This window comes from Pelobates fuscus, chromosome 13, assembly GCF_036172605.1.
Source record: "Pelobates fuscus isolate aPelFus1 chromosome 13, aPelFus1.pri, whole genome shotgun sequence".
Classification (NCBI taxonomy): Eukaryota; Metazoa; Chordata; class Amphibia; order Anura; family Pelobatidae; genus Pelobates; species Pelobates fuscus.
In genome coordinates, this window is record NC_086329.1 from 39,482,007 (window position 1) to 39,508,764 (window position 26,758).

Genomic DNA, 26,758 nt, shown 5'->3' on the forward strand with positions numbered 1-26,758 from the left:
GCTTGGGCTCTCTCCTCATCTTGTGACGGCTCAGAATCGCTGGAGCCAAGTGGATCTCCAAGCGCCATGCTTTGTCTGGCTTGTGAGGGCCTGTTAAAGGACAGGCAAATATCGGAGCTGCACCCTCCGCATGGGTGATTTTTCTATTTTTTCGCCCCATCTCTCTCAGGGGAGGTTTCCGGATGGTTGAAGTCGTTGGGGCAAAAAGTTTGTTTTTTCTTTCTATAGAGCAGGAGCTCTGCGAAAGCACGACTGCTCAGTAGCTCAGCTAGCCACGCCCCCCCAGACATACAGTAGTTCTAACAATAATAACAATTACAGGCTAGTAAACATTGCCTAACTAGTCAAGAAACAACTGGGCCCACCTCAGCATCTTGGGTAAGTGTGGCGTCATCTTGGTAATCCGCTGGCATAGCACTAAAGTGGCGGTACCCTGTCATTGACTGTGCAGGTAATATAAGCAGGCCTATTAAGTTATGTCAGAGGGTTAACATGCAGTATGAACTTCAGTATGCTATATTTGCCGACATGTAAATATAATACAGTCATATGCTTAAAAAGTGGGTTCTGTTTAGATCTCTAAGCTCAGGCTAGCAAATAACTTAAATGTCCCAGGAGATTCTAGGATCAAGTACATGAGGCAGGGAGGTTAAAATGTCGGAGTTATGAGGCAAGGCTGAGACTCGGGTCATCCTTATACGCTGTGTGTTGGGGGGGGGGGCACATACATTTAAAAGGAAGCCTTAGTCCTTCTGGCTCCTTAATTTTTGTCAGCCAACTCCCGTCACGGGTATCCCGCGGGTGGGCAGCTTAATGAGGTGCTTCATGCCTCCGGGTTTTGGTCTTGTCATGTGGGGCCGGACAGTCCCTTGGGCGTTGGTTGCCAGGATTACCAGAGACACCCGGCTGGGAGCAGGCGCAAGTCTCACGAGTGTATGGCTTTGCTTTTGCCGCTGCTTGTGCTGGTGTGACACGTGGGACCTGAGCCGCCTTCTCCATGGGCTCCTCTTCCCTGCGAGTATGTTCTGTGCGCGTGCAGGGTGTCGTTTTGGGTAAGGGGCTGCTTGCCTGTGATGAGGCCTGTTGCAGTGCCCGCTTCTCCAGCCTTATCCAGAATGCCGCCAGGCTAGCCACTAGCTTTGTCTGAAGCGTGGTCTCTGCGTTAAGATCTGCGAGGGAGGCATGAGGTGTCCGCCCTTAGGGGTGAGCCAGTAGTGGGGTTAGTCGCTTGCCTGCCAGCCTTCACCCCTCCGTCTCTCCATCGGAGTGTAGCTCTCCCGGGTTGGACCGTGATCACCCCCAACGGTCCCAGGGGGTTGGGGTATAACAGGGTGCCTGCCCCACCATAGCTGTCGCTGAGTTTCCTCAGAGTGAGAGAGCTTTTTCCAGGTCACTGACCCCCACTACTGGGCCCAGCAATGTCAGGCGCCGGAGTGGGCTCCAGGTAGTCCCAAAATCAGGCTGAATCGCTTTCGATGCCAAGATTGTGGAGGAGCTTCTGCGAAACACGTCTGTCCTCCATGAGTTAGCGCGCCCCCCCCCCTTTCTTTTAGAGTATTATGATGGCGAAACAATGCCTAGAGCAACTAAAGCTCATGTATATAGAATTTATTCTAACACAAATGACATTTCAGGCTCTCACAACAGCCTTTCTCAAGCCTCAGGAGAGGCTCTTTTGATAGTCAAAACGTTGCTTGTGTTACAATAGATTCCAAATACGGATATTCACAGATCAACCATATTGTACTCAGATTGGGTTTGATACATTTTCTCATAATGCACCCGTCTCAAATAAATTTGTATTCTCTGATAAAACTGGCTAAACCAAGAAGAGAAATACAACATTTTTTTACATAAAAAGTACCTTCTTGTTTTACCTTGTCTATGGAAAGTACCAAATAAACAGCCTAAAGATTCTGCAGCACTTACTTGTAATCTCTCTCCCAGAACTTGACAGGCCGCACATATGATGTGATGAATATTGCACTTCCAAGAAAGGGGTTTAAAGGAGTGGAAAATAAAGCAGACACGATCGCCTGGACAAATAACATTGCAGAATCTAAGAGTCATGAGTTAAGGGAGCAAATATTCCAAAAAGAATCTGCACACAATGTGATCTATTTGGTGACATAAAGAGCATTGTTTCTGATACCCTACCTGTTTTAAAACATTCCAAAACAAATTACAGATGTCCCCTTCACTATAATATTCATGGATGGAGTTTAATCGCTTCGGGTGAGGTTACACCAGCGAGTCTCATAGCTACCTCAATGGAAATTGTTGCACAAATAAGTAAAGAGAGAAAAAAAAAAAAAAATAATCACACGCACATCATATAAGAACAGCCATCTGATTTGAATAGTCAACATGTGCTTAATGCTTTTCCAATCCACCAAACCCCTTCACAACTAGTGTTTAGAGAAGTTACGCCCCACATTCCTTATCCAAGCATCACAGATCCTGTCCTCTCCACCCCATGCTAATTATCTTATCAGGAAGTTATCCTGCCCCCTTGTCAAGCCTTACCTATTGTTATTTTATCATATTCCTTTTTACTTATACCTCTACCTCACTATTCTATTTTTTTTATATAATTTAGATCGGTCTCCGTACAATTTTCCCTTTTCTACTTAATTGTATTTAAGGAGATGTGGTTGTTTTCTTGAAATTATTTCACCCACTTATTGCACACATATGTATTATAATATGTTAATGAGTACCATGGGAAAATTTAAATAAAACTGCATGAAATTATTTGTCTGCAAACCCCCCCTATCCCCCCCAGTAGTAGTGATGTTCGTGCAGCTTTGATAACACAATAAAGCCATTTATGGAGCTAAATAATAACTGCAAGTTTATTGATGTAAAGCATTTCTCTGCACATGCCGGAGCGCACCTGAACCTTCACGAAGCAGCAAAGCAACCTTGAACACAGAAATGCAGTCACAAAGTCAAGCACGCTCTTATTTAGCTTTGCTGCATTATTCACCCCTGTAAATGCTTCAACGGTGTTTACTTAAGTAAGGGAACAAGGTATTGACAAATCAGCTTTAAATATCAAACTACTTGACAAAAATAGGTAAATAATTACTAAATATGGCCAGGAAGCAGTATTATATGTACAATGACAGTAAACAAGCATATATTAAATAATCCGCATTCACTTTGTAGTAATGGATACGAGGTACAGCAAAAGGCTGGGCAAAGGCATGGAATGCTGATCCCCACGTAATCTGCCAAGGAGCTATATAGGTGTAGACGAACCGTAGCTTGTAAAATAATTCCCAAAGCTGAAATTAAACAGAGGGAAAACAACAAATCACTCATTTTATAGAAACAACAAATAAGTGTTTTGCGAACACTACAGTCTCATGCTGGGAAAGAAAAATTGTAAGTGAATCTATGTGGTCAAGATTAAGTAATAGTAAATACTTTACAAATAAATAAAAATGCTTATTAATTCTATAATGTTTCTGTATTGATTTGATAGTATTACAAAGAAGCAAGGCAGTATCATTCATTTTCCAACCTGTATAATTAGTACAGCAGGATGTAGAGAAAATATATATATTTTTAAATTTTATATGAAATAATATTTAGAGGCTTTTTGATGCTTGTTAAACAGCTTGAACATTGTTTAAATTAATTAGTTTAACTAATTTTGCCTTCAATTTGAATTTCACATGTAATTCCCTGCAATTGTCAGTTTCGTAGATAAACCTGGATATGTTTATTAATGCTAGCAGGTAATTCGGTTGAGTCCCGCAATATTGCCACAATATATGAATTTATTAGATAACCGTTGGTAAAAGCAAACAGCACAAATAGTTCCATTGAGTATTATGGTACTTCTTGTCTGGTGCATTTGTTTCCCACATTTTCACTCCACTAATATTACCAAATGGATTATGAAATATAAGGAACATTGAACTCCACACCTCCTCCAGTGGCTGTCGACCAGACACGCAGGCCCATTAAAGCCCGCTCATCGCAGGACGTCAGCGCTGGGATGAGGTAAATAAAGTTTTTTTTACACTATTTACTGGGGAGGGAGGGCACGAGGAAAGGGGGAGAGATAGTGCCAGGAAAACAGCTTTGTATTCCTGGCACTATAGTAACCCTATAATGGTTTGATTATTACATAGTCTAGTGTCCCTACATTCAGTTTCATATTACATACACAATGTGAGCTAACCATGTGTCTTTCTCCATCTTTGAACTTTAGTTGTTATGGTCACTGGAGTGTTTGTTTTCTTTAACAGTGTCCTCAAACACAAAATAGGCAAAAACAATCCCAACTGCTGTGCATTGAGAGAGAAGTGGAATCCCACAAACGTGATATTTGCCAGGAGCTATTACACCAATTACCTTGCTGAAGAGAATAGACATAAAGAAGAGATCTAGCAGCAGTTTTTCGGAGCTCTCTTTGTAATCAAATGTGAAGAACAAGACTGTGAAGATGACAGTGGCATATTGGCAGGTGGGGCTACTGTAAGACGATCTCAGCAGCTTCATACCAGCAATAGTGATCAATAACGCACCAATCCTATAAATAGGAAATGAGAATTGGTCAAATGAGAACATTTCATATTTATACACCTTGGATTTGTGATTTTCTATTATTCTGGTTGATGGCAGAAAGTAAAAGCATAAAACACCAGGAACTTACAGGCACATGGAACAATCATCAGGCTAATATAAAAGACTAATACTGTTACAGATCTTACCCTTCGTAACAGAATACGTGGTCACAGATCAGGGATCATGACTGCTTTCAGAGACGGGAGAACTGATAAACCGGTGGCTAAGCACTTCCTCGAAGCACAACATCGGCTCCCTAAATTGAAGTTCATGGCTATTGGCCATGTCCCCCCCACTGCTGCTCCAAAGAGAAACGTACTGGATCAAAACACTGGACACTGTCCATCCGAGAGGCCTTAATGACTGTCATTCAGCTCATTCTTAGACACACGATAAACATTCTAGCATATAACTCCCCCCCCCCCCCCCACCTTTTCTTATATGTTCCAATTTTTCTACAGATATATCAATACTTAAAGTCAACTCAGTGATGGACATGACCTCCATTGAGTTCTAGAACAATTTTTCCAACCCCTTTTTATTTGTGCATTTTTTCCATAGGATTTTGGTTTCATTTTTTCTTTTTATTGATACCCGTTTAGGTCAACAGCATGGTATCTCTATTATACAGATAACATTTTGGTATTTTACCTGCTTTTCTCTTGCCTACTGTTCAGCTGACAGATTATATTTATTTTGGCTAATAGCAGAATTCTATGAATACAATATTTATGTAGTACATAAACATTTTTTACTAATCTTTGATGACTTATTGTCTTTGCAAAATCTTGTTTCTTGAGACATGGATGATGTTATCTAGATATATATGAATACCCCATTCATTATTTTCTGCATCACTATGTTTATTTCTTATTTTCTCGATCCGCTCACTTAGTTTTCAGTACTTTTATCATGTCATTTCATTCACTTCTCACATTCATCGGGTATTCTCTTCACTCCATTATTTACACTTCGCTCACTTAGCTTTTTTCTTTATGTTCTATATTTCTCTTGTTTCATCCATCTCCTCATCTCTTTTTTTCTAGTTATCATTTTGCTCTGTCACTGTTTCACCTCTCTGAATCTTATTTGGGCTCTACTATTTTGGTCTTACATTTTTTTTTTACCATATTGAAACCGGACCTAGATCATCTGCATGTTCATTTTTATTATCTTTACTGTCCACCTCCTCCTATTTTTATTAGTCCCTAACATAGGCACTGTTGTGCACTCAATGCACAATTTTATCATCCGACCATCACCATAGAAACGGGACGCGATCCTCACAGAATCATCACGTAATTGCCGTCACATCCTCCCGCTCGTGTAACCACTCCCACCACGGCGTTTGAGCACTATAGTAACACCTGCACTTAGTAAGTGATTATTTTATCTTATATAAACACTATTTACCGGAATGTATATTTTGATACAGACTACGGGTCGAAACGTTGATCCTTATCCACAACACAAAATTTTGATTTAACAAAACCCATTTCGAAATTATTCACATTTTCAGAAATCTTGAACATAGGCATAATTTCTATTACATATATATATATATATATATATATATATATATATAAAAAGACTAATTTAGTTTTACACAAAATCAAATTCACACTCTTGTAACTTCAGTAACTTTGGAAAGTGACATTTTAAAATGTTTTGTAATTATTAAAAGTGTCAATAAGTACGGTTCATAACATTTTACATATAACTGAACAAAATGTACTTAGACAATTACTACATTGAGCATTTCTTAATTGTAAAACTGCTAAAACGTAACGAATAGATAATATTACTTACTCTACGTCCAGCTTTTTGGGACTGGCAATATCTTTAGCACCGTTGCTAAGCTCGTTGAGAACTATCAATGGATAAATAACATTTTTTTCCACAAAAAGCAGCCAGACGTGAGCCTTCTCAAACCACATCATGTGAGCAGCATCTTGTGAATAAAATAAAACAAAGTTATTGATTTTTTTTTTTTTTTTTAAGTGGCTGCATTTGTTAAAAGCACACATTAATAAAATAGATCAGCAGTCACATCAGTCTTTCAAAAAAGTATTTACACTGTGCAGTGTACAAAAACTAACAAATATGTCAATATCTGTACAGAAGGTTTAGATAGGATAGGCTGTAAGCTCGTTTGAGCAGTGCCCTCTTCAACCTATTGATCCTGTACGTTTTTGTAATCGTCTAATTTATTGTTAAATCTCCCCCTTTGATAATATTGTAAAGCGCTACGAAATATGCTGGCGCGATATAAATACCAGTAATAATAATAAGCTAAGCCATTGCAGCTCTAGCAGAATCCATAGTAGCAAAATAATGTAGTTTGCCACAAACTGAATCATTCCAGAAAAGTCAAAGTGAGCAAGTAACCCACAGAAGAGTAGTCCAAATACTAAACTTTGTCAGTGTACATGGACACGGTTATAGGATTGCAGAAATTGCAGCAGATAATGGACCATAATTTCAAGCAAAGAAGCAAGAGCCTGGAATCTAAAGACAACCGCTCATATCTACAAGCCAATAAAAGTGCACTTATAATGGTTTAACAGTCAGAACAGTCTCTGTGAAGGCGATAAGACTTCATGAAGGCCAAACTGCCTGTCTACACATCGATTAATTGATTAAGATTAATGGCATTTATATAGCACCAGCTTATATGGCAATTGATGTTTTCACATTATACAGCGTATTCCAACAGGAAAAAAAAAAAAACAGATCTACATATAAAAGGTCAAAATGTGTGTGTATTACACATACATATATTCTAAGTAGAATTAATAAAAGGTTAATTCTGTCAATCAATGGTGACCTAAATGATTAAAATCAGCATAACAAAGTTTTAGACCTCCTTAAAAAAAAAAAAGCCAACAACTGGAACTAGGAAACCATTGCTCCACTGTAAACAAGTCACTTACTTCGGACTTCAAATTGGTAATATTCCTTGGTTTTTAGCAGCGGGTGAGAGAAGCAGTGCCACGGAAGCTGCTTACGTACTTGTGGTAGAACATAATGAGTTAAAAATCCAACAGAACCAACTAGTGCATATAGTACGTAACTCAGGACAGGCTGAAAAACACAAGCAATGTTTAATACATGAGTATATACGTAGTTCTAGAATACTACAAATCTGCCTACACAAAAGTACCAACTAGTAAAAGGAACACTAGTACAAAGCACCATAACCGCTACAGTGCGCTGTTGAGGTTATACTGCCAGGAGTGTCCTGGTGTCCTACCACTGAAAGGAGTCAAACAGTGTTAAAACTTTCCCCTGCCTCCACTACCTGAGAGACTGCCAAAATCTCTGTGTGAGCTACGTTCACTGGTTGAGTGTTCAACCGGCACTCGGCCAATGAGCTAGGTATGCACGGCACTCGGCCAATGAGCTAGGTATGCACGGCACTCGGCCAATGAGCTAGGTATGCACGGCACTCGGCCAATGAGCTAGGTATGCACGGCACTCGGCCAATGAGCTAGGTATGCACGGCACTCGGCCAATGAGCTAGGTATGCACGGCACTCGGCCAATGAGCTAGGTATGCACGGCACTCGGCCAATGAGCTAGGTATGCACGGCACTCGGCCAATGAGCTAGGTATGCACTGCTCAGGAGATTTAACAGAAACTAATAAGCAGGAACTTCAAGCTCTCTGTCTGAGGTAGTGGAGGCAGGACGTGGCACCAGTTAAACCCCAGGCAAGAAGTCCAAGCATGCTGTAGTGGTTTTGGTGCTTATCTTAAAGATAAATGTAAACCATAAGTGCAGAAGAAAGACAAAAAAAAAAGTTACCTGTAATGCTGTAAACACAGTGCTCACATGGATCGCAAAATACAACACTGCAATAACAATGCAGACCACAATGTCTGACTGTAGGCGTTCATTCTATGGGAAAGAAATGCATAATTATTGGATCTTAATTTGCCACTAAGCTTAAAAATTATAAACAAATGATAATTTACAGAAAGGAGTTCGCAAGTAAACACATCTTTCTTTCACAAAAAGGTATGTTTACAGAGGTAGAGGAAACAGTGAAGATTGAGAAACCATTTTCCCCCTTTCCTACTTTTCCTTATTCACCAAAAAATAAACCATAAGTTTATTTCAAGTACTCCATGAGAACGTTTTCCAAGAAATTCTGCAGTAGTCAGCCCAGTACAAAAACGTTCTTGGGGTTTCCCTTTAAAACTCTGATAGGGAAGACATTATTACTACTTTGGAAAATGGGCCTGCATTGTTTTCCCAACTATGAACCAAGTTGTACTGTAACAATAATATACAATCATGAAATAAACACTAAGGTAGACATTTTAAATCCAATGATAATGGCATGCACAAAATAACCGCAGATAAATGGTCAAAAGGTTTTAAACGTGTTTAAAACAAATCCACCTTAAAACTAGTACATGGGACACCAGAAGTGGCAAGAGGGGGCATTTACAGGAAGAGTTTGAATAGCAGTTGAAAAATGCAAAGAGATTTTTCAAACTTACAACGGAACTCTTCAGCTTTTCGGGAAGAGGGTCCTTCACTTCTGACAGTGGGTCCTCTGGATTTTTATCTTCATTGTTAGGAAAAATCTTTGATTGTATCAGTGAGCTGAAAGTGAAGGAAAGATATAGATTGAATCACAACCCACAAAAATCCAATATACTTCCTCTAGTTGTCCATGTTATTTTACTTACATGAGGACAGAGGGATCGCTGCTCTGTCTGCTGAGATGGTAGGACAGTGCCACTAATACACCACAGAAAATTGAGAATAATACAGGTATGTGTTGAGCATCCCAAGGATCCTGCAAAACAATACACATTTCTCTGGTATGCTGAATAATTGTGATTTTAGAGAAGACAACCATTTATACTTTAATGAAATCAGAAAAAATAAAAACAGATTTCTGCTAGCTTATTGTTTTACAAGTGCAAGCTCTCTCTTGATAAATTTATTGTAGTCGTGTATTTTATTGAAAAATCAGATTTGTGACTTTTTTGCATCTCTACACATGTGAAGTAATGACGATAAATCTAAAAATGGACCATGTTGACAATTTTTAAAATGTGTTTAGCAAATGACATGATTCCAACAAGAGATAATGTTTAAGTCTGTTGCCAGTGTGCAGGACTCTCTGACGGACATACATTTTGAATAGAATTTACATTTGCGGGCTGATAAAATCATGTGTGCGGTGATGCAACTACCCCCCCCAGCAAATAATTGCAAATATAATGGAATGTGCAGCGTTTTAAGCTCAAGTATTGTAGATCTAGACTAGTTCCACCATGACCACACAAAATTACTGAAGTGGTCATAGTGATTAGGAATAAACCATTATAGAAAATGTACACTGTTAAAAAAAAAAAAAAAAAGTGGTTATGAAACCTTTCCTTATGTGAATCACCATTACTCATTTAATCAAATGTTCTAGTTGACAACTCACCTTAAGCGCACCATAACACAGTCCGTAGAGTAAAGCTACAGCCACAATGCTACGAATAAAGCTGAAAAGTGCAGCAAGCAAGCTGGTGGTGGCTGAAAGGAGAAAAAGAAAAAAATAGTATTCTCAAGATTTTGGAAACATTATGGTCTATAGATATAGACAATATATTTTTCTGGGAAAGTGGCTGGTTGTGCAGCAACAGTATCTATTTTGAAGGCATTGTGTCACTGTAGGGATAAAAGCTTTAAATTAGGATTGCCCTTGTGCGGTCTGTGTCATTTGTCATACCATTTAAAAACAGTTTGACAAATTACCTGGGTCTCCTAGCTGCTCTTGACACATCTAGCCTTCACTGCAGGAGAGGCCAGGTGGTTTTATACTGCTGATACCTTGTCCTGCTCTTTGGCTGAGAGAACTCCCTTAATACTCCCAGCCAATGAGCATTGCCCTGCTGGGCCTTGCATAGCTCTCTTGCAGTAGAATTCAGTAAGCATTGCCCTGTGGAAGCCAGATAAGGTTTTAAATCGTTAAGATTTTGTAAGTAACACAGGAAAAGCTCCAGGGAATTTCAAGGACAATAAACACTACAGTGGTCTGTGAAAGGACAGCCACAGAAAGTCTGATGTGAAAGAAGAGGGCTTGCGAAGGCTGCAGACAGGAGATCAGCAGCCTTTTCAAGCTGCTTTGAGATATACACCCAATTAAATCTGTATAAATGCATGCACATTTTCATTGGGGGTATCTCTACTAAATGCTGATTGCAACTTATTTGGTCATTGGAGTGTCCATTTAATATGCATTAACTAATTTACATTTAATTAGTAAATTAACTCAAATATATAAAGGACACAAAAAAAAAAATAGTTTTCCGACTGTCATATCTTGATTGCACACCATCAAAATGAGTATTTCATAAAGATTGTCTTTAGTACATGTTCAAAGTGTCAAAATCAAAACAAAAAAAAACCCCACTTAAGTTCTTACTAACATTTTCACTTCCTCTGTAACGTGACTTTGTACTGAAAGGCCACATAGCATGAAGCTCTGTACTCACCATTCCCACCAAACACATGTATGTCCACTTGTTCGCACAGGTACATGACAAATGTGTTCACCTGAGGCAGAAGACCAATAAAAAACACGACTGGGAAACAGAGTGTGAACACTGGGTAAAGGAAGCACAAAGAAAACACTATTAGTTAGCTTTCTCCTACCAACAAGGCATCTGTATGTTACAAGATTGTATTCAACAGGAAAAAGCTACCTGGTTCTAAGGGGGTTATGGTACCTATTCCTCCACCATTCACTCAAAATGATCAACATTATGTGTAACAATTTTCCACCTGATCTATAGATTGTAATTTCTCTTCCTGACAAGGCTGCTGCTTTAGTGAAATATTTTTCTACAAACTTTTTAATCCAACTCAGCCTCCCAACCAAAAAAGGACACCCATAATTAGCCTTTCCTGTCCAAAATTAACTAACTTAATGAATACTACGTCCAGGTAAGAGACAGAACTACAGAAGCAACTAGTACATTTTAAGTTACTTTCTTTACAGATTAAATGAATTTAAGACAGGGACACTCACCAATGACTAAATCCCTGGCTGAGATGAGGAGCAGAGGATTGGTAAAGGCCATTCCGTATAATTTGTATTTGGTGGTAGACAGGTTTTTGCTTCCATAATCCAGTAACCAAATAAGGCCACAACAGGCACAGAAGTAAACAGGCCTACTATAGGCTATGATGCGATTATGGCCCTGTGTAGAAGGAAATGGTTGAAATTAAAAATAAAATAATAGATCTGATGTCACTAGAAAACTTCACAAAACATTAGTACGCCCATGCCACTACACAGAAATCAGCACTTAAATATGTCACAGTAAGCACTATTTACTTCTGAATAGAACAGACTAAAGTTCCAGCAATTATTCAACAAGCTAGAATAATAAACACACATTTTCAATATATTCATTAAACATGGGATTGGGCAGAATGGTCACTGAATTTAGAAATCTAAGGGCAAACTGGAAGACATTTTCCAACTCTGCTTTGCCAGATTTTAGAACCGTAAATGTTTATAAATCTGGAACCCGCAGTCAGATCAACAATTCATAGTTTAAGTGGATAGACGCACGATATACTTTTTTTAAAATTCATTATTTCTCAGCTCACAACTGTGCGTGGATAGAAGCAAATAAAAAAGGTAGACCTGGATTAGAACACAAGAAATATACAGATAGACCTCACATCACAATGTAAGTTATACTTTAATATACTGGACTGTCTACCTGATTCTTTGGAAGAGTCAAAAATAATCATAAATATGGCGTTTTTGCCATCATTATATATTGTATGCTTTGACAGATAGAACACAAGTTTTGCCAACTAGAAAATAAAGGTTTAAAACAAATAGGTAAAATACACATTTTACTGCACCAAAAAAAAAAAAAAAAAGTCAAATTTCCTTGGAGACATCTGGAAGTTTTAGCTGAATAGTTAACCAACATTAAAATAATGGCAAACAATCTTTTTAGACAATTGGCTATGTACTACACAAGAAGATACCAATCACTTACATGTCTAGGGGAAGAAGAATCTGGTTGAACACTCTGAAAAGTAAAAACAAGTATTGTAAATGTTTGCTGTAAAACCATCGCTGAAAAAAATCTGTTACAAATAGGACTCATAAGAATTTGATATTTAACAGATAAACACATTGATAAAAAAAAAAAAGAAACCGTCACTTTTTTACACTCAACAATTTTGAGAGCCCGGAATCATGTCATTAAGATACCTCCGTTAGCGCACACTGCACGTTGGCAACGTAGGTATTGAGCATCTCAATGGCAGGCAGAGACGGCAAGGGGAAGCGTTTTTCTCTGCCCCACCCTCCCTATCCCCATAATTTTGCTTTATAAAAAAAAAAGTTCCAAGCACGGTGGTCAACCAGTGCTGTCAATATGAAGACCAGCAGTGAAATATTTACATTTGGCCAGAAACATTCTGGTATTGCCATGAGCAGCTGTGAGAACATTTCAACATACATGTCCTACCATCCCAATATTTTTCTCTGGTTTTGGTGGGGAGGGGGGGGCAACAGAACATGGCAGATTGAGACGTTTTGGTTAAATTAAAAACTGTTGGCAGGTATTCACTACTTTGCAAACAAATGACTACTAACAGTATTCAGGACACCAAAGCTTACCTTAAGGAGAGAGTATTGACAGCTGGCAATAACAAGACAAAACTGGAAGACCCAGATATCTTTGAAAAAGCCTTCTATGAGAAGAACAGAGCCCAGAAAGGCAACCAAGATAGCCAGGATGACAGACAGTACATTTTCAAGGACTTCTCTGTTCCTGTAGAAGGGTGAAAGTTGTTAAAACTGGATATATAATCAAGGCTCACTGGCAGCCAAATCAATGCAACATTTCAATGTAGAGATACATCATGTGACTAGTATTTATCTAGGCTTGCAACAAAAACGAATGCTTGTCAATGGATTTTACAAAAGAGAACATTACGTATTACACGAAAATATATTCGGACATCAAAATGCTAGAGAGTATAATTTGATTAAATAAAATGACAGTGATTATGAAGAACTCCTATGCTGGATACGTGGTTGTGCAAGCCTTATTATATAAGCTGCTGGTTTCTATACTCAAATGCATGCACTAGGGCATAAACGTTTAGACAATGAAAGGCAATCTATAAATCGCAGTAGCTTTCCAGTTATTGAGAAAATTAACCCAAGTACAGATTGTGTAATAAAAGTGTACATTTATCACAGTAAAGAGTCTAGGAGAAATAAAATACATTCACAGATACTGTGATTCCAATGATACACATTTAGTATTTATACATACATTTGAATATAGGTTTTTAAGGAATAACAAAATATGCTTAAAATGAATAGCAAAGCAACAATGAAAAACACCAAATGCATGAAAGGACAATACATCACTAAATATGGAAATAATTGTAAGAAAATAGCCATTGTAAAAGACACAAAGAATCTCTCTCTTATGACCCAGATACCTACGGCCAAACTGATAGCTCTTACAGGAGAAATTTTGTTCTGCAATGTCTGCTGGTAAGCGTAGTGGAATACTATTCTTATAGGTCTTTAGTTTCAAACCTCTTAAGTGTCTCTTTAATGATTCAACTCTCAGCAATTCGTTCTCTCTCTCTCAAGACAAGGAAGGGAGGGGAGTTAAATCTATGCAGTAAAAGTTTAAATTTGACATGGGCAATGATGAGACATATGCTGAGGGCACAACTGCACTTATTCTATATTAACGCCAACATTTTCCTCAGCACTTTACAATTGCAGAACGGGCACATTTGCCAACAAGTTATTGACATTCAAACCGTATTTAAAGAGACGAGATGTGAATTAGGCCCTGCAGAAACAGGCTTACTCATCTGAGAACACAACTCCTGCCTTCAAGACATATGCTGATATTCTCACAGTTGGCAACCCAATACCAATAAAATGGTCGACAAAGAAAGGAAATCCTGCATAGTTTTCAGGGTCCTTACCTATCAAACAAGGCCAATAGTGTAAGCCTGTCGAAGTTGATGCCGACCCAGAGTTTGGGCAGAATCCAGAAACGATAGTAGTGTTTTACTTTGTGTGCGGCCTGCTCCTGTGGCTGCATCTGGTCCTGGAAGTCAGGGCTCAAGTCAATATCCTGCTGCTCTAAAAGGTCGGTGTCAATGGTCAGCAGCCTATTTAATCGGATCTGGGGAAGAGAGAGCTATCAGAGGGTGAGAAGACATTTCATGCGGTACAATTCAAAATTACCTCACATTTTTCACACAAAATTATTCTAGGATACACTTCTGGTTCTCATACAAAAATCAACTGAAAGAAAAATGTTCACTAAAAATAAAAGCCACTTGATTAACAAGTAAATCCCAGTTTAATACACACACATAAAAAGTAAATATCTCTTTTCAGTACATCAGTCTTAAAAATAGCTCCTGCATGGAGCAAGTGCTTTGCTACAATTTACTACACAACATATAAGTAAACCAAAGGTAATGCGCTGGAGTCTTGAAGTCATGCCCTCTGATGCAGATTCACCAAAGTACACATGAACTTTAGCTAGACAAGCTGCGCTTCTGGCCAAAGACAACTTCAAAGGTGATTAATTCCATGGAGAAAGAGCAAGTTAGGAGATTAACTTAACAGAGCCATTAACTGATATGTATGCACTACAGAACACAAACACATTCATGAAATCTTATCTTCAAGAATAAAAAGTAGTCGACAACACTTCTCATCTAACTTGGAATAAAAATATACATTTAGCTGCTAACTCCACTAAGAGAACCAACTGATAGGTGCCTGACCAAGTGGCCATAACAGGAGTTATGCAGTTTAACAACCTTAAACAGTGAGGTTGTTAAATTTTTAGCCAGCAATGAGCACACCATTGTTTTCCAGGTAAAAATAATCGTTGACATGTAAAAACTTGTCAAAAACTTTTAAGATATCCATCCAAGTGTCATATCCACTTTCAAATTATACAGTTGGTATTGAACCTATGGCAAGCCACAAGGATTGGGGACAGCATGTAGCAATGCAAGGCTGTCTCCCTCCCTCCCCCCCCCATATGCAATGTATTTCTGCCGTTGCTGCGTAGTGGGAGCGGTTTCTTGCCTTTAGTAGACAGGGATCAGAATCTTTGCAGCATTTAGCAGGTGCTTAGAGATTTGCTCTATTTAGCTGCACATTTAAATTTCTCAATAGGCACGCACTGAAGCAGACTTCAGAGTCACGAGAGAGTTTTACTTAGTTGGTATGACAGCCACTGAAGGTGGACTTAACCCTCCAATGTAAACACTGTGTTCCCTTATTTAAAATAAAAAAATAAAATAAAAAGTTTCCATTCACTGATGGTAGACAAGGAAGGTTAACTTAGAAAAACTAGAAAAAGAAGTCTTACTAGATCATGTGGGTAGAATCGAACTGAGGTAGAACTTGATACGTGGGAATCTGTGTCACTGCAGAAAGAGAGAAAAAATAAATAAGTAAAATATTAACTTCATTTCAAAACTATCTTACATTCTATTCGATATAGGGGACATTTATTAAACGTGTCGTGTGACTGAGTTACATGTCTGTCCAGTGCATTGGTCTTTTGGCTGTAAACGATAAAAAATAAAAATTAAAACTGGAGACTCTTGGTTGCTGTAAATTAATCGGATAGCCTGCCACAAGCCCGGTCAGAGTTAAAATTGTCCACTTGCATACCAATGAATTGCTAGGTCTTAATATGAGACTTGTAGTTTTTGCTCTCCATGCACACCCTGCACCAATTACCAAGAACCCGGTCTGGGACTTGAAAGCCCTCATAATTGGAGATTGCACATCCAAGTCCTTCTTATTCCATCATGATACGCAGCTAGGAAGAGTCATTTCTAAATGTTTGAGTGGGCTTTGAAACAGACCTATGGGCTTTCCAAGTTTATCAGTTAGAAAAACTAAACAAAAGGGTGCAGGAAAGGTGCAATAAGTTAAAACTATTGTATTTAATGGTTTGAGTCTCGACTTTGTAATGGGGACTACAATGTATTTTTGAACAAAGCCATTGTATCACACCTTCCACTTTTGCAAATTGGTACTTGTGCACCTCTGCCAATACTTTATATTGTGGGGAGGATCCTCAAAAATATTTAGAAGTTAATTAATTTGAACATATTTAATTGAGCTGTTAAGTGCACAGCATTGCTGCTCTTCTAGAAAAGTATGGCTTGTTAGAGAGATCACCAATGAGGTTTTCAGGCAAAGAAAACATTCCTAACAAACCTTGCCACACATTAGGCTTTAGCTGTTTAGCTGTAAAGAGCTTTAAAATAAGTTTATAGACCACTTTTTTTAAAAAAAATTAGGTTTACTTTAAGTAATGAGTGAATGTTTTGTTTGTCTGGCATATATGTTTCCCTCTGTGTTACCATACATCAGCCCAATATAGTTAAATACCCTAAACTTAAATGCCACATAACTATCAATGCTAACAGAGCAGGGGCCCTGACCTTAAATCAAAGAAGAACTCAAACCCCTGTCCCTGACGGTTTCTCTGTTTAATATAGAACCTTTAAAGACATTTTGGTTCCCAGAATCTCTCTTTTTAACCTATACATGCCCAACAGACGCCCTCCTCTTAAACCAAGTGCCTGTTCTGTTTATCTTTTACTCTGTATTCGATCATTTGATTAGATAGATTAAATTTTTATTGCACCATACAGCCTATTTTAGGCTTATTTTGCATAGTGTTTTGTACATCATATTTAGCAATTTAACAGGTTGGAACAGAAAATGAGCTACGCTGGGGCAAACTAAAGAGATAAGAAAGCGATTACTGTAATACTAGGTTTTTGCTGATCCATTTTTCCTCCTCCCTTAATGATCCACAGTCTTAAAGAAACACCATAAGTTGTATTACTAACACTATAGTGTTACTCTGCCTCCCCACCAGTTAAAGGGTTTTAACTCCACCTTCCAAGATTATGATCTTCGTTAAAATACTCTGTATGGGCTGCAACAGCAGAGGATTGGTTGGAATCTTTGGAACATAATTTTACCACAGTTGTAGCATGTTGGCTGTCAGCGGGAGTATGGCTGGTATGCTGGGCATTTGACTATGGTTTATCCACAGCAAGGGGTGTACAGCATACACGTGCGCTTGGTCTTTTTCTACTGCCATAGGGGAGTGCTAGATGTTGAGAGTGAAGACACTAGCGTTTTCACCAAAGGCACCTGGTAGTTTAGGTCTGTAACTCCCAAGCCCTACAAGGACACCGGTAGTTCAGTCGTATTGGACGAAATACATGGAAGTCTACGTTTCCAGATATAGGAGTGAATAAACTGCTGAGATTGTCTGATTAGTAACATAAACAGAACATTTGGGAATGTACGGAACAAGTATAATATAGTAGGGAGCACCTTCATTTTGGTGTTGCCCAGGTGTTTACTCAAAGCATAAAGCAACCACAGAAAAGTTGGTGTTGTCCCCTGCTTGATGTTGAGTAACAAATCCTGCTTGGAACACCAGAAAAGGAAGCATATATCTTTTAATCTACATGCCAACAGTTTTGCATAAAGCTTTATGTCAGTGTTTAATAATTAAATAAGGCAAAAGTTTGCATTGCAAGCAGGTTGTTTCTCCAACTTAGGCAGTGTTCTGATCTGTGCCTTTAGCATTTCGTTGGGGAATATTTCCGTACGGTAAATAGGATTAATGCAGTACGGTGGGGCACCAAAGTATGAGCATATTTGCAATAGTACATGTTTGAGAACCCACCTGGACAACGTGCCTTAGGCCTAGGCAGGACAATTACTATCTGTAGAAATTCCTGTTCCGTAAATGTAGTGGATCAATATCTGGAATTGAAATTTGAGCCAAGTATTGATCTCTACTTTGGTTGGTGCTGGGTTGAGCTAACTCTCAAGCTTCATAGAGAAGGCTAGCATCTAGCCAATTCATTTACCATATTCCTTATGGTTTAAAATTTTATCCCCGTTGAGTACATCTGAAAAAGGAAATTGGTTTGTACCCATTTTTGTTTGTGCTTGGATGCAAGCAATTTTCTTGCCATTGTTGCCCTAAACGCTTTAATCTATGTTCTGTCACATGACGTTGGAGAGTGTTAAGCTCCTGCTTGATTAAGGCTGTCATGCCAAAAGCATGAGTTCTTGTTTGATGTGTGTTTATATATGTTAAGAGTTGTTTTTTGTAAACCTTGGGATGGCATTTATTGTGGTCTTTGATCTTGCACCAGGCCTAGACCATAAAACATCTAGATAGCCATCACCAGAGCTGGACACAAGGAATTTCATAGAGTGGGCAATAGACTGCCAGACCAACCCCCTCTGATTCCCCCAGGGGTCTGCCCACTGAGAAATAACTAGTTTAGCTATATGATGAGGGTGCTGGACTATCCAGAAGTCAGTATTCATTTTTCTTTTTGTCAGTAACTTCTAGGAGATCAATACCATCTAAGACTCCCACAAGAATTCTATATGGGGTAAATATATGTAAGGAATTTCTTGTGTTTTCTCCTATTTTATTTTATGTACTGTTTTGCAATTTGTTATCTGTATGTCATTTATTTCTGTATTTTGTACTCAGCACTGTGAATCTTTTTTGTCAGATTAAATGTTTAATTAATTAGCTTGGGTCTCTGTTTTCTACGAGCTTTACTCTCCAGAGAGCTCAGGTAAAAACGTTACCAATAAGGGTTAATTATAAGTGTTTGATTAGTAAAAGTAGAACTGTGATTCTATAATTCTCCTGTGTGTGGGGTAACCTAAGACGCCCGGGTTTAAAAGTCTTGGTGGTGGCAGTAAAGAGTGTACTAGGGGGTTAGTGTAGGAGGGATTGCAGGGGTTAATTGAGTGGTTGCTGGGACTAGCAACAGGTAACCAGGGGTCTGGTGTCATTAACCCTGTCACTTCCACACTCTCCCCACTGTCTCAGCTGGGCCTATAGCCCACGCTCGTGACAAAGGCAATTTCGGAACTAATCTTCCACACAGGCAGATTTTTGTTTAACTCTTCAAGGTTCTTTGGCCCTGAGAAAGCAGTTTATTTCACAACATTCCCACTTTTATTAGGTAGCCCTCAGTCATTATGTCCTTATGTACCAACCATATGGCTGTCATAGAAGAGCTGAAAGGTGGGTTGTCCAGGAAGAAGTAGTTTGTCAGCACCTGGGAAATTTCCCCTAATGTCTATGAATGTTCAATTAAAGTTTAATTCAGGCACCAAACATTAAAGCCCCAAGGTGGGGGGGGGGCAGAGCTATACATTTGTGATAGGTGCATATTCCGAACAAGTGATAGCATAAATCTTTACTTCCTTTAGATTCGGTAAGGTCTTCTCATCCACCCACATCTAAACGTGTATATATCAGATATACTGGGGAAAGGAATGTATAGTCCCTCACCCCAAGGTAAAGTGACTTCCAACAGTCGTACAGTGTGTACTTCTTGAGTAAAGCAGATTTGAGACAGTTCTTTAGATAGTGCAAATATTTTTCTGGAGCTCCTAATTTCTAACTGAGTCTAGGACCCAATGGAAGTCTCCACATTAGTTAACCTTCCCTGAGAGTTTTTTTTTTTTTTTTGAAGGACAGCTTATTTGGTTGCTATTGGCGGTGTATGATTGCTACAGTTATTTAGGTGTCACTGAGAGTACCTACCACAATCATCACCATGCCATACTGATCAGAGAACCTATTCTTTTAATGTAATGCACGGTCCCCATGCATCAAGATCAATACACCTTTACTTTTTGTAGGTGTGTATGCATGATATAAAGTTGGGCACCTGGCAAAGAAAAAGGCTGGGGGGAGGGGGTTCTAATGTAGACATGCCACCATGGCTCCTGATTAACTAATTTCCTGAAACGCCATCCTCTTGTGCAGGGTGTCAATTCCCTTTACATTTAGAGACGGATGTTTTGTTGTATTTATTTGGTGCTATATTAGAAAGATACTGTGGGTAGGTTTTTGAGGTCTTTTTCTGTATTATTGCCGCTTATGACATTTTGTAGAAACCATACTATGGGCTGTATAAAGAACAAATCTTAGGTAAAGTTGTACACCATGGGAAACAGAATGAACCCAGTAATTGCTGGTGGTCTAATGCTTTGCACCACAGCCGCTATTGTGCATAACCTTTATTTCTCACAGTGCTATCCAACCATACAATTATTTGGCACATAGGAAGACAATCAAAAAGTGCAAGGCAATATAAATCCTCAATATTATGAAATATGCATGAAATCAAAATGTAAACCAACCAGAGATTATTAGATGTCCTTCTTGCTGCAGGCTCGAAGTTCACCAGTGACATGTCACAGCCACCAGTTTCATACAGAGATGGGGTGAATTTACCTGGAGAGGGAGGAAAATCAAAAAGTACAAAATACTGGTTACAGATGACGAACTGCATATTTTACAATTTTACTTTCATATTAAACAATACATTGTGCATTTTGGACAATAACATGCCTCTATAACACATCAATATATTCTATTAAGTTTATTTTATTTTGGGGTTCACAAAAACAAGTCTGCATAAAGAAAATAAATAAAACTAGAAGGAATAAAAACTAAAAAGTCTGGAAGAAGTAATCTCTTAACATAAGCTCACATTTGGGTTCACAGGAGAATGGTATTCATTAAGCAAATATGTGAGTTGCTGGATATAAACCCTTCTGTGCAATGGAATTCTGCACCAACTATAAAAACTCAAATATAGCATGTATTTCGAGAAAAACTGCGCACAGAACACATATCTACCGGATTCTGATACGTTGCCACAGTTAGAATGGCTATACATAAAATGTAACATTATTAAAAACAATGGGGTATTCAACATTGTGGGCCTGCGAGCCAGAGCGCATACCCGCATGTTCTGCTACCAATGCATGTTGTTCATACTGTTATCAAACGCAACATGTCTTCTGAGACCTGCGAGTCCCACTATTACTTAACTTTGACAACACAAATAAAAACATAAAAAAAACAAAAAAAAAAACACAATGGGGTATCTGATCTTTAAGCCATTGCATAAATGCACAACTTCAATTATAACTCCTATTTTGTGCTTAATATCCCTGTAGCATTATCTTGTACATAAACTTTTTGAAATCATTTACTTGAATAAATAATATTTACCAATAAAATGCCTTCTGAATCTTAAAGTGTTAACTTGCACATTATTTTGAAAAGTTTACATGACAATATCAAAATTTCAACCATTTGCCAACACTGCCCAACATAAAAAGAAAAGAAATATATACATATATAAACAAAAATGCTTATTTATATGGCACCAACATATACAGCAGGATGACGTTAGTATTTGGAAAGTTAAATGACTATGTTCGAAGATACTATAGGTAGTGTATTAATTTGAATATAAAATGCTAAAGTAGTACTTTAACTACCTGTGGATGAACAATGGGTTTAGAAAATAAAACAGGTTATCAAAATTGTAAATCTACAAAGGAAATAAGGTTGAACATCGACAGACAAAAGTGTAAAACTTTAGAAGTACATCATTATAAAATGGCTGAACATTGCAAACAAATGCCTACACAAATGAGGGGGAAAAAAATGTTAGAACTAGCAAAAGGAAGAAAAAAAAAAGTATATATCTAGAGATGATATTCACATAAAAAAAAAAAGTCAACGTTATTAATAGAAAAGAGGATGTTCCATTGCTTGTATTGATGTAGCTGTTGGAAAACAAAATACTTTATCTACAAAGTAAATTGCATTAAAACAAAATGTGCAGAATTGTAGGTTAACAAGCAGAAAATCTCCACATTCATAAACGATTCTGCAATGAAAGAAATAAGTGAACGGCATTATTACCCAAAATGTGCTGCATTAAAACTTCCATGTCACCAAGGTTATATAAGGCCTGCATACCAAGTTCATCGTGCAAACTGCTATTGCCTACGGCAGATGCATTGTCATGTGATGCTTCTAAGTGGACACTCCCATTTCTCACCAGCAAGGAGGCGCTAGCGCTGAGAACTGCGGCTTGGGAAGGGGGACAGGACTGGACTTTGACCTGGGATGATGACTGCTGGCCTTGGTGACCATCTTGAAGGCTACAAAGAAACAGTCATTGGGGAGACATTACAGGAAAGCAAAAAAATTAAATAAAAATGTACACATAAAACATCAAATAAAAAAAAAAAATCTAACTTGAAATAGAAGATTCTACATTACATGCTATGAAAAACAAATTGGGGGGCAGGCACGGAGTGCCCTTTCATTGACGGCATTGTCAAATGCCAAGGATGAGCGCCTGATTGCACGGCTCACCCAATTTCGGGCTAATATTAATGTCCTGCATTTCAGTAGATCTTAAAGGGTTAATATAAGCACCAAAACAACTTTAGCTTTATTATACAGTTTTAGTGTGTAGATTATGCCCCTGCAGTCTTATTGCCAAGTTCACTTGAATTGAATCAGTATTTTTGTTTGTGCAGCTCTAGCCACACCTCCCCTGGCTGTGACTCACAGCCTCCATGAAAAAAATAAAAAAGATTTCATTTTCAATCAGTTGTAACAGCATAGTGTGTTTACTTTAGAAACGTGTATCTCCCGCTCTGTTAATTGAGTTTTAATCACATATAGGAGAGTCCTGGAGGCCAAAAGAGCAGGAGATAAGACATTCGAAATTAAAGAGACAGAAATAAAGTTTAAATTAGATCTCTTTAAAAGAAGGTGTGTAGGGAGACTGTAGGTCACATGCACGGGAGGTGTCACTATGGCTGTACATACAAAGTTTAACTCCTAACTGAAAGAGCCGAGTAGTTGGACTGCAGGGGAATGATCTATATACCAAAACAATTCCATTAAGCTAAAGTTGTTTTGGTGCTTAAAGTGCCCCTTTAATCCTTTTTTTTGGGACAATACATACACCGAAAAAGGCTAGAAATCATTTTTTTTCATTCATAAACTAAGCTCAATAGCCTCTTTTTAAGTTATACAAAATTAATATATGCAAGGACAACAAAAGCAGAGGTAAGCATAATGTATATTTTAATCCTATAAGGGCAGACCGCAATTGAGCAATACTAAAGTATTTACATACAGGGATGTGGAATTTATATCGCCCAACAATAGTGAGCAGTTTTTCTAGCTCTGCCGTGGTGGGTAGTATTAGTGCGTTTGTTGTTTTGTTTTTTTTTTAATTACACACACTTGTATACAGATTCAGCCTATTTCTAGCCTGCATTCTCGTTGCTAGAGGAGATTTTCAACAAGATTCTTTAAAGAGCTCCTGTCATAACAAATGCAAATTAATCTTGCGTGATAGAGAATCAAATTTCATCTGTACATTGTGCTAGCAGAATTGCTAGCAAATGTCTAGATTTTTCTAATATCTTTCCCACTCTGCTAAATCAGTTCAGTCTGTGCCAATGAGCCTAGTGAGAAGGCGGCTGTGCTCTGCAAGCCTTATAAGAGAAAACCTCCCCTGGACGTCTCTCCTGCTTGAATTTAGTTTAAATGGAAGCAATAAAAACGTAATATAAGTGAAATACCTATAAACAAAAGTGGAGCACTAAAGTGACATCGACATGCAATTTGTCCCACTTACCCTTGTAACATGGGTGACAAATGCAAGTCTGTCACTTTAGCGCTCCACTTTTGTATATAGTTTATTTTTTAATTTAGATCACTTTTTAAATTCAGTTTATAGTATAAGTGTGAGTAGGGGGGTATTCCCACACATGTGGTAGAGCGGTTAATTTAAAACTATTTTAAGCACTTAATCACGGACATGCTGAAAGTCACCGTTAGAGTGATGCCTGTTACGCTTTCTCCTCAAGGGGGCTTTTTTAAATTAAGGGAAAGCAAAGTCTGCAAGTAGGGAGTAGGGGCGGGTTCTGTGTGAGAGGGTCATGGAGAAAGGAAAGAAACACCCAGAATGATTTATTGCAGCCAGTTTGGACAGCCACTCTGAAAACGGAGAGAGAACAGAGAAATCAGAGAAATTTTACTTACACAAAGTCAACAAAGTGTTGGAAACTTAATCTTATTGGTAGCAAGTCTGTGCTTCCCAAACAGGGGTACGTAGATCATATGTGTCTTACAGCAAGTGTAACACCCACTGAAAAGCTGATTGATGCTCTCAGCAGAAGTGGGTAATGAGAATAAATTAAAATATAAGCTTTTAACAGTACTAAGGGAAGAAACATTTTCTAACAGGAGCTTAGCCAGATGGATAGAAAAACCTATATATCTGTCATGACAGGTTCACCTTAAAGCTCAACTATCACTCCCACAGAAGCACTACTGTAGCATTAATCAGGGTGAATAAAGGAGAGGTAAAAGAAAAACAATTCAGCATTGTGGGTTCCCCATAATGCACCTGTCATCCTCAGAAAAGACCCTTCAAACATGTGTATATACACACACACACCTTAAGTAGTGCTATATGCACCAATGTGACAGGTGTGCAGTGCTGAAGAGGTAATTGCTCGTAGTGAGCTATTCGTGCAAAAATCTTAATGATGCGGTCTGTAAACAAGGTTATACCCTAAATATACCCCAAAGTTATCAGTGGCATACTGCCACTTTGTCCACCAACAACATGGCTCCTAACAGCACAGCGCTATAGTTTTAAATATAGACTAAATTACTGAGCGCATGTATTGTATTTATCAGTAAAGGACCAGTTACATATTGCTATAAAACACATGCAATTTTGCAATCAAACCAAATTATAGATGGCATGAACCATGCCTATTTTCCTATTTAACAGTAAAATCTTCAAAGTGATTAAAAAAAGTACTACAAACAAATGTAAAATGTGCGGTTATTGCTCTGGATTTCTGATGGCATGTCGTAGAAAGTTGCCATACTGGGTGCTTACATTTGCTTCAGTTATATCTCCTATTTGCTAGAGAAGTCATAGCAATTGTACAATTAATTAAGGATAGGTTTTCACGCAGGTTACAGAATACTCTATAATACTCTATAATAAATAGAACTAATTATTAATGCTTGGACTTCAAATAAGGATTGGTGCAGGCAGTCAATCAGTAACAGGCAGTCTAATTATATCTATTTAAATGTTTAAAATTATGGCGGCCCGATCAACAATACAATAATAATGCAATCATGCTTACTCAAACCAATGTACAAGTCTGCATTGTTGGTATTGCAACTTCAATCCAGTTAAAATCAGCAATATTCGTGAAGATTTAGGGTACAATGGAAAGGGAAAAACCTTGAACTATTCTTATTCAGATTAATATTATACAGGGGTAAAAATAATATAGCTATTAGTATTAACAAAATAATTCCAGGTTTGCTAAATTAACAGCAAAGCCTGTTTATGTCCTGAAAAGTATGGTCAGATCTCATATCTGATCTTGGAGGCAGCCAATATGCCAATTTAAAAGGCTAACCGTTTATGAAATACTAAAGTTTAGCTTGTGCAGCCAAGACAAGCATACTTCCAAATAGACCATATGAAAAGATTTGGAGTTCTTAAGCCTGCTATAGGGCAGGTTCTTGCCCATATGTTCATAAAGAGGTGAGTTATACACATTGTTACTGAATGTATATTAGTACTAGCTTTATTCTGCCAAAGTGCTTCACTGTCCCTTTAAAGGAACACTCCAATCACCATAACCATTGTGATGCTGTGGCTCTTATGCCAGACTGCCTTGGTGCTCTTGCAGGCAAAGCAGTGTCCAAATGGTTTGACAACTTACCTGGGGTCCAACGAGATCCACTGACGTCCTTTGGGGCAGCTAGGAGCCCTCTGCACTTCGCCAGCCTGGTGCTGTGGGACCCATTGGCTAAGAGCTCAGCCAATGAGCAGGCCCTTTACTACAGGACACTGTAAAAATTGCTTCTAGTTATCTAATTTTGTGTAGTTTCAGTCTGTAGCTAATTGGGAATTATTTAACCTGGTTTGCTTTTCCTTCCTATAAAATGCAAAAATTAGAATGTTGACCAACTTTCACAACTTATACCCGCTCTCCTTCCAAACACCCCCTTCCAATCTCATTGCATGTAATGTATAATTATATGCCAAGTTTAGCCATTAAGTCATAATACTACAGAAGTCAAGTAACATATCGTAATGCTCCCAGAAAGAAAAGCTCATGAGAGAAATCAAAATGTTAGATTTTCTCAATAAGTTGAAAATGAATTAACATTTAAAAAA

General features: G+C 38.2%; 1 protein-coding gene across 2 annotated transcripts in view; it reads right to left on the bottom strand.

Moving 5' to 3' along the window:
* The window catches only part of PCNX1 (pecanex 1), a 101,298-nt gene that overhangs the window by 15,154 nt on the left and 59,386 nt on the right, over positions 1-26,758 (bottom strand). The window contains exons 8-24 of one of the 2 annotated variants that reach the window (XM_063439591.1): positions 22,435-22,676; positions 20,853-20,946; positions 15,994-16,051; positions 14,582-14,784; positions 13,242-13,395; positions 12,613-12,645; positions 11,622-11,793; positions 11,086-11,196; positions 10,032-10,123; positions 9,280-9,389; positions 9,088-9,193; positions 8,387-8,479; positions 7,515-7,665; positions 6,391-6,532; positions 4,369-4,546; positions 3,182-3,290; positions 1,930-2,059 (exon numbers count right to left, since the gene is read on the bottom strand). In XM_063439591.1, the coding sequence (XP_063295661.1) occupies positions 1,930-2,059; positions 3,182-3,290; positions 4,369-4,546; positions 6,391-6,532; positions 7,515-7,665; positions 8,387-8,479; positions 9,088-9,193; positions 9,280-9,389; positions 10,032-10,123; positions 11,086-11,196; positions 11,622-11,793; positions 12,613-12,645; positions 13,242-13,395; positions 14,582-14,784; positions 15,994-16,051; positions 20,853-20,946; positions 22,435-22,676 (2,178 nt within the window). Of the gene's footprint in view, positions 1-1,929; positions 2,060-3,181; positions 3,291-4,368; positions 4,547-6,390; positions 6,533-7,514; positions 7,666-8,386; positions 8,480-9,087; positions 9,194-9,279; positions 9,390-10,031; positions 10,124-11,085; positions 11,197-11,621; positions 11,794-12,612; positions 12,646-13,241; positions 13,396-14,581; positions 14,800-15,993; positions 16,052-20,852; positions 20,947-22,434; positions 22,677-26,758 lie in introns of both variants that reach the window. The other variant, XM_063439590.1, reaches the window with a different exon arrangement.